General features: G+C 46.2%; 1 protein-coding gene across 1 annotated transcript in view; it reads left to right on the top strand.

Annotated features, from left to right (window-relative positions):
• Nucleotides 1-12,754, top strand: part of LOC137412739 (uncharacterized) — a 74,827-nt gene extending 62,073 nt beyond the window's left edge. Inside the window, exons 3-6 of the mRNA XM_078770410.1 lie at nucleotides 3,672-3,856; nucleotides 3,980-4,104; nucleotides 10,178-10,318; nucleotides 10,450-12,754. Of these exons, the coding sequence (XP_078626536.1) occupies nucleotides 3,684-3,856; nucleotides 3,980-4,104; nucleotides 10,178-10,318; nucleotides 10,450-11,816 (1,806 nt within the window). The 5' untranslated portion in view covers nucleotides 3,672-3,683 and the 3' untranslated portion in view covers nucleotides 11,817-12,754. The remainder of the gene's footprint in view (nucleotides 1-3,671; nucleotides 3,857-3,979; nucleotides 4,105-10,177; nucleotides 10,319-10,449) is intronic.
• The last annotated feature ends 1,104 nt before the right edge of the window (nucleotides 12,755-13,858 follow it).

The following is a 13,858-nucleotide window of genomic DNA, read 5'->3' as shown; positions in this document are numbered from 1 at the left end:
ACGGCGTTCGTCGACCACAAGCCGTTGATTTACGCCATGGCCAAGGTCACGGAACCATGGTCGGCCCGCCAACAGCGCCACCTCTCCGCCGTGTCGGAGTTTACCACGGACATCCGGCACGTCGCCGGCAAAAACAACGCTGTGGCTGACTGTCTGTCCCGGGCCAGCGCGAACGCGGTCCACCTGGGCGTGGATTTTGCGCTTATGGCGGCGGACCAAACCACCGACACCACGGTGCAAGCCCTCCGGGCGGCGGACACGGGCCTCCGCCTGGCCGACATCCCCTGCGCGGACACTGTCCTGCTCTGCGACGTCTCCCAAGGCCAGCCTCGCCCCATCGTGCCCGTCACCTGGCAACGCCGCATCTTCGCCTCCCTCCACGGCCTTTCCCACCCGGGCCGGAAAGCTTCCCAGAAGCTGGTGTCGGCGCGTTTCGTCTGGCACGGCCTTCGTCGGGACGTCCGCGATTGGACCAGCGCCTGCACGGCCTGCCAACGGGCCAAGGTCCACCGACACACCCAGGCCCCGCTGGCACCTTTCACCGTGCCCGAACGACGTTTCGACCACGTCAACGTGGATCTGGTGGGCCCCCTCCCCCCGTCACGGGGGTTCACACACCTGCTCACCATGGTGGACAGGACCACCAGGTGGCCGGAGGCCGTTCCCCTCGTCTCCACCACCACCGCCGACGTGGCGCAGGCTTTCATCGCCACCTGGGTCGCCCGCTTCGGCGCACCGGCGGACATCTCGTCAGACCGCGGACCACAGTTCACCTCCGAGCTGTGGGGCGCGGTCGCCCGCAACCTGGGGGTCAAGCTCCGCCGTACTACGGCCTACCACCCCCAAGCAAACGGGTTGTGCGAGCGATTCCACCGCTCCATGAAGGCCGCGCTCATGGCCGGCCTTCAAGACGGCGGTTGGGCCGACCGGCTGCCGTGGGTCCTTTTGGGCCTTCGCACGGCCCCCAAGGAGGACCTCCAGGCATCCACCGCCGAGCTGGTCTATGGCCAGGTGCTACGTGTCCCGGGCGAATTCGTGCCCGACGCTACCAGTCCCTGGTCCGCAGCTCACCAGCGCTCGGACCTCCAGGAGGCCGCCCGACGGTTTGCCCCCGTGCCGACATCCCACCACGGTGACCCCCGGTCCTACGTCCCCCCAGCACTCCGCACAGCGGAGTATGTTTTTGTGCGTCACGACGCACATCGGTGGCCACTCCAGCCGCCGTACGACGGGCCCTTCCGGGTGCGGCGACGGGACGACAAGTCGTTCGTCATCGACATCGGCGGCAGGTCGGACCGGATTGCAGTGGACCGCCTCAAGCCGGCGCACGTGGACGTCGACCACCCACCACGGGTGGCCCTTCCGCCGCGGCGAGGCCGCCCCCCGTCCACGGGGCCCCCCACTCGACCGCCCACCACCTCACCGGACCCCCTCCCACGACCCGCCAGGGGTCGCTTCGGCCGGGTCATCAGGACCCCCCTCAAGTTGACCCTGCCGGTGCAAGTCGATTCTGGGGGGACGTGTGTAGCGGCTGCCGCTGGGGTTTCACAATCGCCTTGCACCTATCAAGGACGCGGAGCGATCACCATGCCGGGCTCGTCCAGGACGCCCGGGCAGGCCCGCGCTCAACTTGCCAGGCCTCGGTCGGGACGCCCGAGTCGGGACTCTATGGAGTTATGCTGTTTGGAATGAAAAAAAGAGATATCGAGTTCAAGTGAATGACGAAATGTCGTGATGGTTTCTACTTTCTTAACGTGAAATTCGCGGATCGCCATATGCAGATTCACCACGGACCCACAATCGATGTTTCTGCACGTGAACATACCCGTTTGTTTGAAAACGGGTATGTTTTTCATGGAAGTCCTTCACGAACTTGCTGTCCATGTCTGATGTGTGACTGAAGGTGCAACAAGAATGTGGAATTTATTGGTTTCATGCTTTAGCATTCGCCGTTTCTGGATTGTCTGTTTGCTTCTGGCCTCCCATCCGTGCTTAGCATGTGTACCTCACTAATTGTATTAATTTGTGATTGGAATGATGCTGTTTAACATGAAAATATAGAGAGATTGAGTTTGAAGGTGATAAAGGAAATGACGTGAGGGTTTCCATCCGTAACATTCACGGATTCGCTATTTGCAGTTTCGCCATTGACTGTATTTGGTTGATTGAAGGTGTTTCCAGTATGGAGAACGTCTCGGGCACCTCGTGTTGATACGCAAAGGCAAGCTGATGTATTTTACTTTTACTGTATTTTATTTTGACAAACATGAACCATTTACTGAAAAGAAAAACTGATTATCGTGGCGACACTTCAGGGGTTGCGAAATGGTGGTGAAACGCATCGTCAGAAAATCCGACCCTGAATGCAGTAAGTTTGGATTTACAGTGGCATGGGATTCAGTCAGAGCAGGCAATCAAGTGCCTGTTAACTTGCCCCACCATATACCTGTGTGAGTCAGGGTTTTCACTTGTAATTGGCACAAAATTGAAGCCCAGGAATAAACTGAAAGCAACTTTGAATGGTACTCTCTGAGTCAGACTCTCACCCATCCCACCTCGGATTGATCTGATTGGAAGTATCCCACTGACGTAAGCAGCACTCTATGTTTAAGGCTCAAATGTCTTGAATGAGTAATCAAATAAAGTTATTATTATAATTACGAGGAGAGTACCCATCTTACGGTTGACCCTACGGGCAATCTTGTTCCAAGCGTGCAACACATTTTTCTGCTGACAACTGCTTTGATTTGAATTTCTTGCTGATTTCCTTTGGTGATATAGCTCTTGCAGATTTGTGTTCAACCTATGTGTTCTTGGTTTTTGAGGCATCTCAATTTTCCAGAAAAAAACAAACAGCAAACGTCAACCTCGTTAACAATACCCATAACCAACCCGCACCCCTTCTTTCCCCTCGCTTCCACCATCCCCTCACAATCCCCCATCAAGCATCACCCTAGCTAACAATACTTATGGCAACCCCACATGACTGCCCCCACTCCACTTTGCCTCACAATCCCCCTTCAATTGTCACCCGAGCTAACAATACCTATGACCACTTTACCCCCCCCCCCCCCTCCTCCCTACCCCATCCCCTCACAATTCCCTATCAACCGTCACCCAAGCTGACAATACCCACGACCACCCTACACCCCTAACCCTACTCCCCCATCCCTTCACATTTCCCCATCAACCATCACCCTAGCTAACAATACCCATGACTGACCCACACCTCTCAACCCACTCCACCTTCCCCTCACAATCCCTTATCAACTGTCACATCACTTTAACATCACCTTCAAACTCGGATAGCATCCTGGTGCTACTCGGGTCTTTGAAGACATCGTTGAATTAGAGTGGTCGATAAATTCTGGTCACAACGACATTGAATTAGAGTGGTCAATCCAGCTTATACCCTTATTATGGGCACCTCAGGATAACTTACTGGCAAATCATTTATTTGTGACCATGCTTCACATCTCAAAGGCAAGTGTGGCTGTCTCTTACATATACTGTCAGTCCAAATGTGGTGATCAAGTTGTATACGTTTACAGTTTAGCTGAATATGTGAACAAATTGGATAAAATTATAACTCTCCAAACACTTCAAACTGAGTAAAGAAAATGACATGTATAACGTTTCCATCATTAACATAAGCATTGTATCCTTGGCAGGTTATCGGTGAAATGGAGAACTTCTTGGAATGGCTCAAATCCCAAGGACTAAGAGCAGAAACAGCCCAAGCAGTGATAAATACACTTGGAATTGAGGATCAGAAGGTTATTCGAGCTTGTACTGAGTCGGATTCATTGCGGACCGAGCTCCTCTCTCTCGCCAAAGAGAAATTGCAATTTGCAATGTATGCTGACCTCTGTAAATTTATGAATTCTTTTTTGAAACCGCAATATGTCCAGATTGCAGGTTCTTCTCTTTTGGGAAGTATCTTCGTCAACTTAGAGAATGTTATTCGGGAACTTTCCAGTTTCTGTGAAAAGACTTTTGGATCCCAAAATGTGCACCTGGACAACGTTTCTGGTTTCTGTGGAATCGGGCTCGGTGATTTCGGCAGTCTCCAATTTCAGGATGATGGATTAACACCCAAGTCTGGTACGTGCATACTTTTTAAATGCAACATAGCATGTCAAGAAGTAACCTTTATGATCTGTGATTTCTTTTTTTATTTGAACCTCTGCCACAAAAAGGTGGGTGGAGGTTATGTTTTCACCTCTATTTGTTTGTCTGTGAGCAGAATATCTCAAAACATTATGGATGGATTCTGACGAATCTTGGACAGGTTGCGTGTGTGACGAGGACTATCGGTTAGATTTTGGGGAAGACCCGGATGTGGATCCAATAATTAGCCCTTCTGTCGCACAGCAAGAGACAGGATTTTGCCTTGTTTTTCTTTAATCCAAGTATGATATCCAGTCAAAATGCTTTATTTTATATGCTCGATGGGATAATTAGGCTGTACCTGAGCCAGGGATTACCAGGGATTGTTTTCCATGATTGCTTTTGGATAACGTTTCCATGAGTTTTCTGGAACGGGAATATTGAGACTTTTGCAGATGCATTTGTGGATTGCTCCACATTTCTTGTTGTGTATTTGGGTGTCGCCTAAACAGCAATTTTGTCTGTCGGTTGTTTTCTCGTATAGTTGTGGTCTGTCCCCAAACGGTGCAATCTCATCTCCACTATTTTGCCTGCCAGCTCTTATTCCAGTCTTCGCTGTTCCTCATTAGCCTTGTACTCCTTCACCTCCATGTTCCCTTCTGTCCTGTGTGTTATCATCCGCTGTTCTTATTTTCATCCCTTTCATTTATGTTGGTGTTTTCACTCGGTCCACGATTGTAAGTCAGGTCTGTTTCCCCTCCCCATTCGTACAGGCATTTTACGAAAAATAGCTGTGTAGCCTCACACAAATTGCAACAAAAACAAACAACGAATTTTGATTCATGGATATGTCTTCCATCACATGAAAAAAGTCTTAAGGAATCCTCTGGGGGGGGGGGGGGGGGGGGGGGATTATGAAAATCATCAATGTTTAACCCTTCCAAAAACGGATTTTTTTTGCCACAAATCAGTGTTCTTGCACGGTTGTTCAAATTACTTATTAGTATATACCATGCTTAATGTTTGGTGAAGAGGATTTAAATCGATGAAGAATTCAAGTTTATAAAGAAATTCAGAACCTTTTTTTCGTCGGCGTCGTCGTCGTCGTCATCACCATCACCATCACCATCATCATCATCATCATCATCATCATAATCATCCCCCTGCAGTTTCCACAAGCTAGAGTACACAACGTTATTTTTCTTGCATGTGCATCTCAGGGTGCTGCAGTCAGCCTGACAGTTGCACCTGATCACCTGCAGCAGTTTTTCAGGCGCAGGAGCCTGGGGCTGTCTGGAATGGCACAAGCCCCTCGTCACACTCTTTCCACCCCACTCAGTCGGACGAAGTCCATCTGCCGATCCCTTCCCTTCCATTCTTGAACTTGCAGGTACACACGCAGGCTGTGGTACATTGCTGCTCCTGCTGTTGGAGGCAACATCTGTGGTTGAACGGGAGATAAGCTTGAAGCCACCTTCTCACAGAAGTTGTTAGGGTCAAACCTTTTGTCCGCCTCATCCTTCCCTTTCTTCTAGCTTATCTGAAATCTCTGACACAGCATCAACAGCCCTCCCTACCTCTTCCTCCTCTTCCACATCTTACCCTACCCCTCCTCCCCTGTTCTGTATCCGATGCTCCCCCTTTCAAACATCCGGGGCCTTTGCTCAAACTTGACTGATCTCTCTATACAGGTTGCTTCTGACATACCGGACTTGATCTGCTTAACATAAACTTTCCTCCTTCATGATGTCTTTGATTCCTTATCTCTCCTGGGTTACTCCCTCCTCCGGTATGATAGAACTGAGCCTCGTCTTGGAGGTGGGGTTGCTATCTTTATCAAAAACTCTCTTCCTCACTCTCCCTGCACTGCCCTCTCTCCACCTCACCCCCAGGAGTACCTCTGGCTGTGGCTTCCCCTTCGCTCCCACCTTTTGTTCATATGCCATTTGGACATTTTAACTGTGATAAATCTGAAATAATCATCATTGGCCCAAAAACGCTCACAAAATCCACCCATAACTTTGCCCTCAACATCGACGGTATCCCAGTATCCACCTCCCCTCACATCCGGAATCTTGGCGTCATCTTTGACCAAACCCTTTCCTTCGACAAATACACTAAACAGATCACAAAGTCAGCCTTCTTTCACCTGAAAAACATTGCCCGTCTCTGCTCATCCCTCTCCTCCACAGCTGCAGAAACCCTCATCCACGCCTTCATCACCTCCCGTCTGGACTACTGCAATAGCCTCCTCTATGGTTCACCCTCAAAAATCACCAATAAACTCCAATACATTCAGAACTCCGCTGCCCGTCTACTCACCCATTCCCGGACCCGTGACCACATCACCCCCGTCCTTTACAAGCTTCACTGGCTCCCCATCCCCCAGAGAATCCAGTACAAAATCCTCCTCTTGACATACAAAGCCCTCCATAACCTGGCCCCATCCTACCTGGCTGACCTCCTCTCCAGACACACTCCCACCCGCAACCTCCGCTCTGCTGGTACCAACCTCCTGACCCCCTCCATCCGGACCAAATTAAGATCCTGGGGGGACAGGGCCTTCTCCATCGCTGCTCCCACCCTCTGGAACTCACTACCTCACACCATCAGAGACTCCTCCTCACTCACCACATTCAAAACATCACTAAAGACCCACCTGTTCAACACTGCATTCAACATTCAACCCACAGCATTTAACCCCTGACTATCTCTTCTCCTTCTCCCTCCTTTTGCTTTCAATATTTCCCTATTGATTCTTGTCTTTTTGCAATTGTTGTTTTCATGTATTGTTATGCATTATGTTTGCATTATGCATCATGCATGCATTATGTTTTCATGTATTGGTATGCATTATGTTTGCCACTCTGTCAAAGCGCCTTTGGGCTTCTGGAAAAGCGCTATACAAAATAAATGAATTATTATTATTATATGTGTGTTGTACAGTCCACCAAACAGTGATGACTGCATCTGCTGTGCACCTCGCTGTCTGATAATATGGACCAACTTCGATCTACTCATCCCAACTCTCTCTCTCCCTCATATGTGGTGATGTCAATTGTCATCATGCCAGTTGGCTGGGTGTGGGTACCTATCTCACCTTCTGTGACTTCTGCGACCAGCAAAGGACTTCTGCGACTCATTGGGACTGACACGATCTGTCAATTTCCCGACGCGGGTCTCAGTCAACGGAGCACATTCTCTTCTAGATTTGGTTATGACCAACTTCCCTGCAAATGTCTGCTGCTCTTCTTCTGCTCCAATCGGCTCATCTGATCATGTGCTTGTTAAAGTGGACATCCCTCTGGCCATTCTCAGAGAGCCTCCTCAGCGTCGACGAGATTCCGGCATTTCACTCAGGCCAACTGTCATGGTCTTCAAGCAGCCATCAATCATCTGGACTGGTCTCCAATCTCTACCACCTCTGACATCAACTCATCCTGGAAATTCTTCCAATTAAATTGCTCTCTCTCTCTCTCTCTCTCTCTCTCTCTCTCTCTCTCTCTCTCTCTCTTGCAAAGATTTATCCCATCTCGTCTTCAGTTGTTTTCCCTTCCTCCCGTCCATGGCACACGGAATCGTGTGGTGAGGCAGTTGCCCTGAAACAACTTGCGTTCGCCTCCTGGAAGGCAAATCCAACGGAAGGAAATCTCATTTCCTTCCATAAAGCCCGAAACAAGTGTGTACCCAGCTGCTCCTGGACTCTGTGTCCTTCTCTCCTGACAATGTGTGTAAGTTTGTCAATCCTCGACTCTGATTCTGCAACTGGACCAGACGGCATCAGCCCACGTGTCCTAAAATCCTGCTCTGCCACCCTTTCACACCCTCTCTCTCAGTGCTCTTCACCCTCTCTTTTGCTCAAGGTCATCTGCCATCAGCTTTGAAATCAGCCAACATTACTGCTGTACACAAAAAGGTGCAAAAACAGATCCTTGCAATGACAGACCAATCAGCCTGCTCCCATTTATCAGCAGGTCTTTTCGGTCCTTTCGGAGAGACGTCGTAAGAGAGTGAGATTTGTCAGAAGTGAGATTGTTGAGACAGCAGAAGTGCCTCCGATATGGTCTGGCACCCCGCTCTGCTCACCAAAGTCTCCTGTGGTATCCATGGAAATCTCCACGCATGGCTTGCAGATCTCTCCGACTCTCTGTAAAATCCTCTCTATATCTTTGCTGATGACCCCACTCTCTGCCGCTCCATACCTCATCCCTCAGATCGGCAGTCTGCAGCCTCCTCACTCTCTACAGATCTGGACAAAATCACAGACTGGTCAAGCAAGGGAAGCATGTCTTTCAATCCTGACAAGTCTCACACTCTCCCGATGTCTCACCGAAAAGACCGTCTGGACAACCCTCCCATCTACTTTCTCAACTATCCTCTCCAAGAAGTTCTGTCACTCAAGCTCTTGGGTCTCACAATCTGCCACGATCTTTCCTGGGAAAACCGCATTTCCAAGCTGGCCTCCATTGCCAGTCGCTGACTGAGCATCCTCCATTGTGCGAAGTCCTTCCTTGGCACACCTGAACTCCTCACCCCATTCAAGGCTTTCATCCACCGTTCAATGGAATACTGTTCTCCCCTCTGGGCCGGTGCTCCTGCCTCACACCTAGCTTGGCTAGACGCTGAAGAAACCAAACCTTTCAGAATCATTGGAATTTCCCACTCTGAAGCTAACTCTGAGGGCCTTTCACTCACTCACAGCAGGCAGTTTGGTGGTCTTTCTGTCTTCTACCGACTCCTCTCTGGCCTTGCTCCCCCAGCTCTCTCTGTGCTCTGTCCCCCAAATATTCCTACAGGTCACACAAGACTTGCCAGCAACCCTCTTCTGGTGAAACTGCCAAAATCTAGGCTCTCTGCTCACCACTCTTTCATTCACCTTTTCTCCCACCTCTGGAACAAACTCCCCCACTCCCTTCAATCCCACTCCTCCCTCCAGGTCTTTAAAACAGCTGTTCACCACCATCTCTTATCTTCCCCCATCCAAAACCTTGATCTTTTCTACCCCCATTAATTCACCCCCAATCCACTTTTCTGAAATAGCGACTTCTTTCCTGGACGTCCTAGCTGTGTCCATGTTTTTTTTATTTGTTTGTTTTTTACCTCATGTGTTTTTACCTCCCGCACCCCACCCACCTTCCCACGCCCTCTCCCACAGATCTCCCGATGTCCGTGCTCTCAAATGTTGTACTTGTGTGCTTCCCCTTCTCCCCATCTGGTCTCCTGCTCCCTTTATTTTGTCTTATGTGTCTGTTTGTTTGTTTTTTGTCATTAATGTTAGCTCTTCATGTCTCATTAAAAGAGCCTCTATCTTGTATCCAAAAAAAAAAAGAAGAAAAAAAGGGAGACTGCTCTGATTTCCTGTTTAGCATTGAGGCCTCCATCCATTGTTGAGCGAGATACCAGAAACAGCACGTCCATATTGGAGTGGCCTCGTCTGAATCCAAAATGATGATCACAGATCAAGCCGTTGGGGAGAAAGAAGGGTTTATTAATTATCAGGGGTGATGATGGATTCCATGAGCTTGCTCATGATAGGGAGTAAGTAGGCTCATTGGTCTGTAGGTTCAGGGATCTGTTTTTGCACCTTTTTTTGTAAAGCGATAAACTTGGTTAATTTCTGAGCAGATGGCAGATGACCTTGAGCAAAAGAGAGGGTGAAGAGAACATAGAGACGGTGTGACAGCATGGCAGAGCAGGATTTTGGGCAGAGCAGAATTTTTAACACCAGTTAATTCCAGAAATATTTTTGATGAAATTTATAATCTTTATATTATTTAAATTGAATTGAATACTTGAACAATGTTGAACACAAATCGCCTTCTTCTTACTTCCACTAATCTCCAGTTTAGCAGGACTTGGACATGGTAAATATGGTGGTGTATCAGGGTGATGTAGAAGACTGTTTCAATAGTGCTTAACATCCGGAAGTATTCTTTTTAACAATCTTTAACTTCATTATTGTATTTAAATTGAAGTATACATTCCATGACGTAACATGTTCTATCAACTCTCAAGATGGTTCTCAATCTCATTTACCTGAAAAAGACTGATGCTGATTTGTACACAGGTGATGTCCATCCTGCAAATTTGGAAGGCAGACAACACAACAACGATTCATCTGTCACAGAAGATTCAAAATGTGCGTATGCAAAGGAAGGTTCAGATGATATTCACATGACAATCGGAAGTGCTTCCCGTTTTGCAACTGGTGAGTGGAAAATTTACGTACAATCTTTTGTGTTGAAAAAACATAATTTTCGGCGAAGTGTTTCCATGGTTAAATATTTTGCATTTTGATTTTGACAAAAAAAGATGAAAATGTGTTCTTTGTTTCTGTAGAAAAATCCAGAAGAAATATGGGACAAATAAGCTGCAGTCGCAGCTCGACAGTGAAGAAGAAGCTTTTTTTGAAGAAACAATCACGACATCAAGACTCACTTTCTATAAAATATAAGTGCATGTCTGGGCTTCGTAAAACCAAGATTAATATAAAATTAGAAAAACACAATAAGGGTCGAGAAAGGCGAATACATTACAAGTGTAATGTGTGCAGAATGGAATTTGCTTCAGCGAGTAACAGCAAAATACACATGAGGATCCACACTGGAAAACACCCCCACAAGTGCTCTGTCTGTGAAAAAGGTTTCTCTTTTAACAGCAATTTGAAAAGGCATATGAAGATCCACACAGGAGAGCGCCCTCACAAATGCTCGATATGTGATAAAGGTTTCTCTCGAAAAGGGTATTTGAAATCACATATGATGATCCATACAGGAGAGCAACCTCACAAATGCTCGATATGTGATAAAGGTTTCTCTCAAAACAGCAATTTGAAAAAGCATATGACGATCCATACAGGAGATCGACCGCACAAATGCTCGATATGTGATAAAGGTTTCTCTAAAAAATGCGATTTGAAATTACACATCATGATCCATACAGGAGAGCGACCGCACAAATGCTCGATATGTGATAAAGGTTTCTCTCAAAAATGCGATTTGAAATTACACATCATGATCCATACAGGAGAGCAACCGCACAAATGCTCGATATGTGATAAAGGTTTCTCTCAAAACAGCAGTTTGAAAAGGCATATGATGATCCATACAGGAGAGCGACCGCACAAATGCTCGATATCTGATAAAGGTTTCTCTCGAAAAGGCAATTTGAAATCACATATGATGACCCATACAGGAGAACGACCTCACAAATGCTCAATATGTGATAAAGGTTTCTCTCAAAAATGCGATTTGAAATTACACATCATGATCCATACAGGAGAGCGACCGCACAAATGCTCGATATGTGATAAAGGTTTCTCTCAAAACAGCAATTTGAAAAAGCATATAACGATCCATACAGGAGATCGACCGCACAAATGCTCGATATGTGATAAAGGTTTCTCTCGAAAAGGCTATTTGAAATCACATATGATGATCCATACAGGAGAGCAACCTCACAAATGCTCGATATGTGATAAAGGTTTCTCTCAAAAATGCGATTTGAAATTACACATTATGATCCATACAGGAGAGCAACCGCACAAATGCTCGATATGTGATAAAGGTTTCTCTCAAAAAGGCAGTTTGAAATCGCATATGATGATCCATACAGGAGAGCGACCGCACAAATGCTCGATATGTGATAAAGGTTTCTCTCGAAAAGGCAGTTTGAAATCGCATATGATGATCCATACAGGAGAATGACCTCACAAATGCTCGATATGTGATAAAGGTTGCTCTCAAAACAGCAGTTTGAAATCGCATATGAAGATCCACACAGGAGAGCTGAAATCTGAAATACCAGGATCTGAAAAATGAAGTTAATAGGATTTCAAAATTAAAGAAATCTGAAATTGTTACCAGTGATAGTCGGAGCAACAGGGAATCCGGTTGCTCAATAAAACCCTAGCTCAGTACTTAAAAACCATTCCATGAAATATCACAACAAACAACCTTCAGGTGGAGGCTGTCAGAGGTTCAGTAAGGATTCTAAAACGAGCCCTGAGAACAAAGCTATAATAATGAAGTTTCACAAACTGGTTCATTAATAATGATCCTTTACCGAAAAGGGATTTGGAGATTTTGAGTTATGGGAGAACTGCCTCCCACCTTCTGAAACCCACCTATGGATATAACAACCAACCAGGGGGTCCTTAAAAATGTTCTATGTGTGACGATTTATTTTATTTCTAAAAAGAACTTGAACTTCAATAGTGCAATCCATGCTGGAATGCTCGCATAAAAAGTTATCTGACTGTGGGAAAGGATTTGCTGATTCAGTTTTGTTAAATTCACATAGCATTACCCATACTGGGTTGTGTGGATCTAGCGATCCTCAGCAGTAGGCAAGGTATTCAGTGAGCCTGTAAGGAGAAAGCTATTGTGAAAGCGTGCAGCCCTTTGCGCATATACTTTGTGAGCACAACTTCTCATAGTACCATCTGTAACCCCTGACAACCAGCCAGACTCCATAAACCCCTTGATGAAAGCCATACGACTGGCTGTCACCAGAATGTCCACAATGACTGACTGCAAACTGGTGTCGGAATACAACAAGAATCTCAAAATTCTAACACATCTGTGTTTTCAAACCAAGTTTAATGAAAATGACATCTTAAAAAAAAATAAAAAAAATTTATTAATTGGGTTCTCCATGTTCTCATGAGAGAGAATTGTTGAAAAATTGATTCTAAAAACTAAAATGGTAACAGAACTTAATGTCTCAATCTGATCTTGGATCTCATCCTGCTTCTTTCAGGGTCTTCCTCATGTTGCCAGTTTGTAATTTTTGTCTATTTTTTCCATGTACCCAGGCAAGTTCCATTTGAGGTTTTTGATTGTGACCAGTGTTTAGGAATTTTGTTTTCTCTCTGGTGTAGTTGTTTTTCTTGTCCCTCCTTGGTTTTGCTCAGATGGAATCTTTCCATGGCAGTTTGAATATCAATTTTTGCTGTAGTCAATGTTTCATGGCCATGTGTGATATGGGGAGAACACCCTTGTTGTAAAATTGTTTATCAGAAAAAAAACTCCTGCTATTTTTTTAAACTTGAATTTGTGAAGTGTTTTGCAACAAAGAGAGTTCCTGAAAGCACAAGTGCACTGTCTGTGTTGTTACCCTGTGCTCGCGAAGCGAAAATCAGGGTTAGGCATTCGGTTACCAACTTGTGCCGCACATGCGTGTCTACATTTTAAAAATTCATTTTCTCGGCAACCTTTGGCCCGATTGACATCAAATTTTACCGTAGGGGCACCCTTGTCTGTAGTTTTTTTTGCTGATAATTATGACGTCATAGGTCACGTGGTACGAACGCCATCTTGGAAAAACGTTACACCTCGATATCTCTCAAACCGCTTCATGGAAAAAAATTGAAACATGACTCATTGTCAAGTGCACCCCATTGGGAATAAGATATGTTGATGATGATGTCATCAGTGCCTCCATTTAGACGTCATAATTCGACAAGTACAACGCTTGATCTGATCAATATGAAAAAAAAATTCCTGTGCAACTGTTAGTCCGATGAACACTAACTTTGCAGAATATGTGTGTTTCCTGCAGAATTTTTTGAATAATCATAACGTCATAGGTCATGTGGTACAGACGGCATCTTGGAAAAAATCAAAAAAATTGCACCTCTATATCTCCAAAAACGCTACATTAAAAAAATTGAAACATGGCTCATTTTCAAGGACTCTCCTTGGGGAATAAGATATGTTAATGATGATGTCATCGGTGCCTTCATTAT

Source organism: Myxine glutinosa, chromosome 1, assembly GCF_964187855.1.
Source record: "Myxine glutinosa chromosome 1, kmMyxGlut1.1, whole genome shotgun sequence".
NCBI classification, from domain to species: domain Eukaryota; kingdom Metazoa; phylum Chordata; class Myxini; order Myxiniformes; family Myxinidae; genus Myxine; species Myxine glutinosa.
The sequence above is the reverse complement of the archived record's forward strand: the minus strand, read 5'-3'. Positions and strand labels throughout refer to the sequence as shown.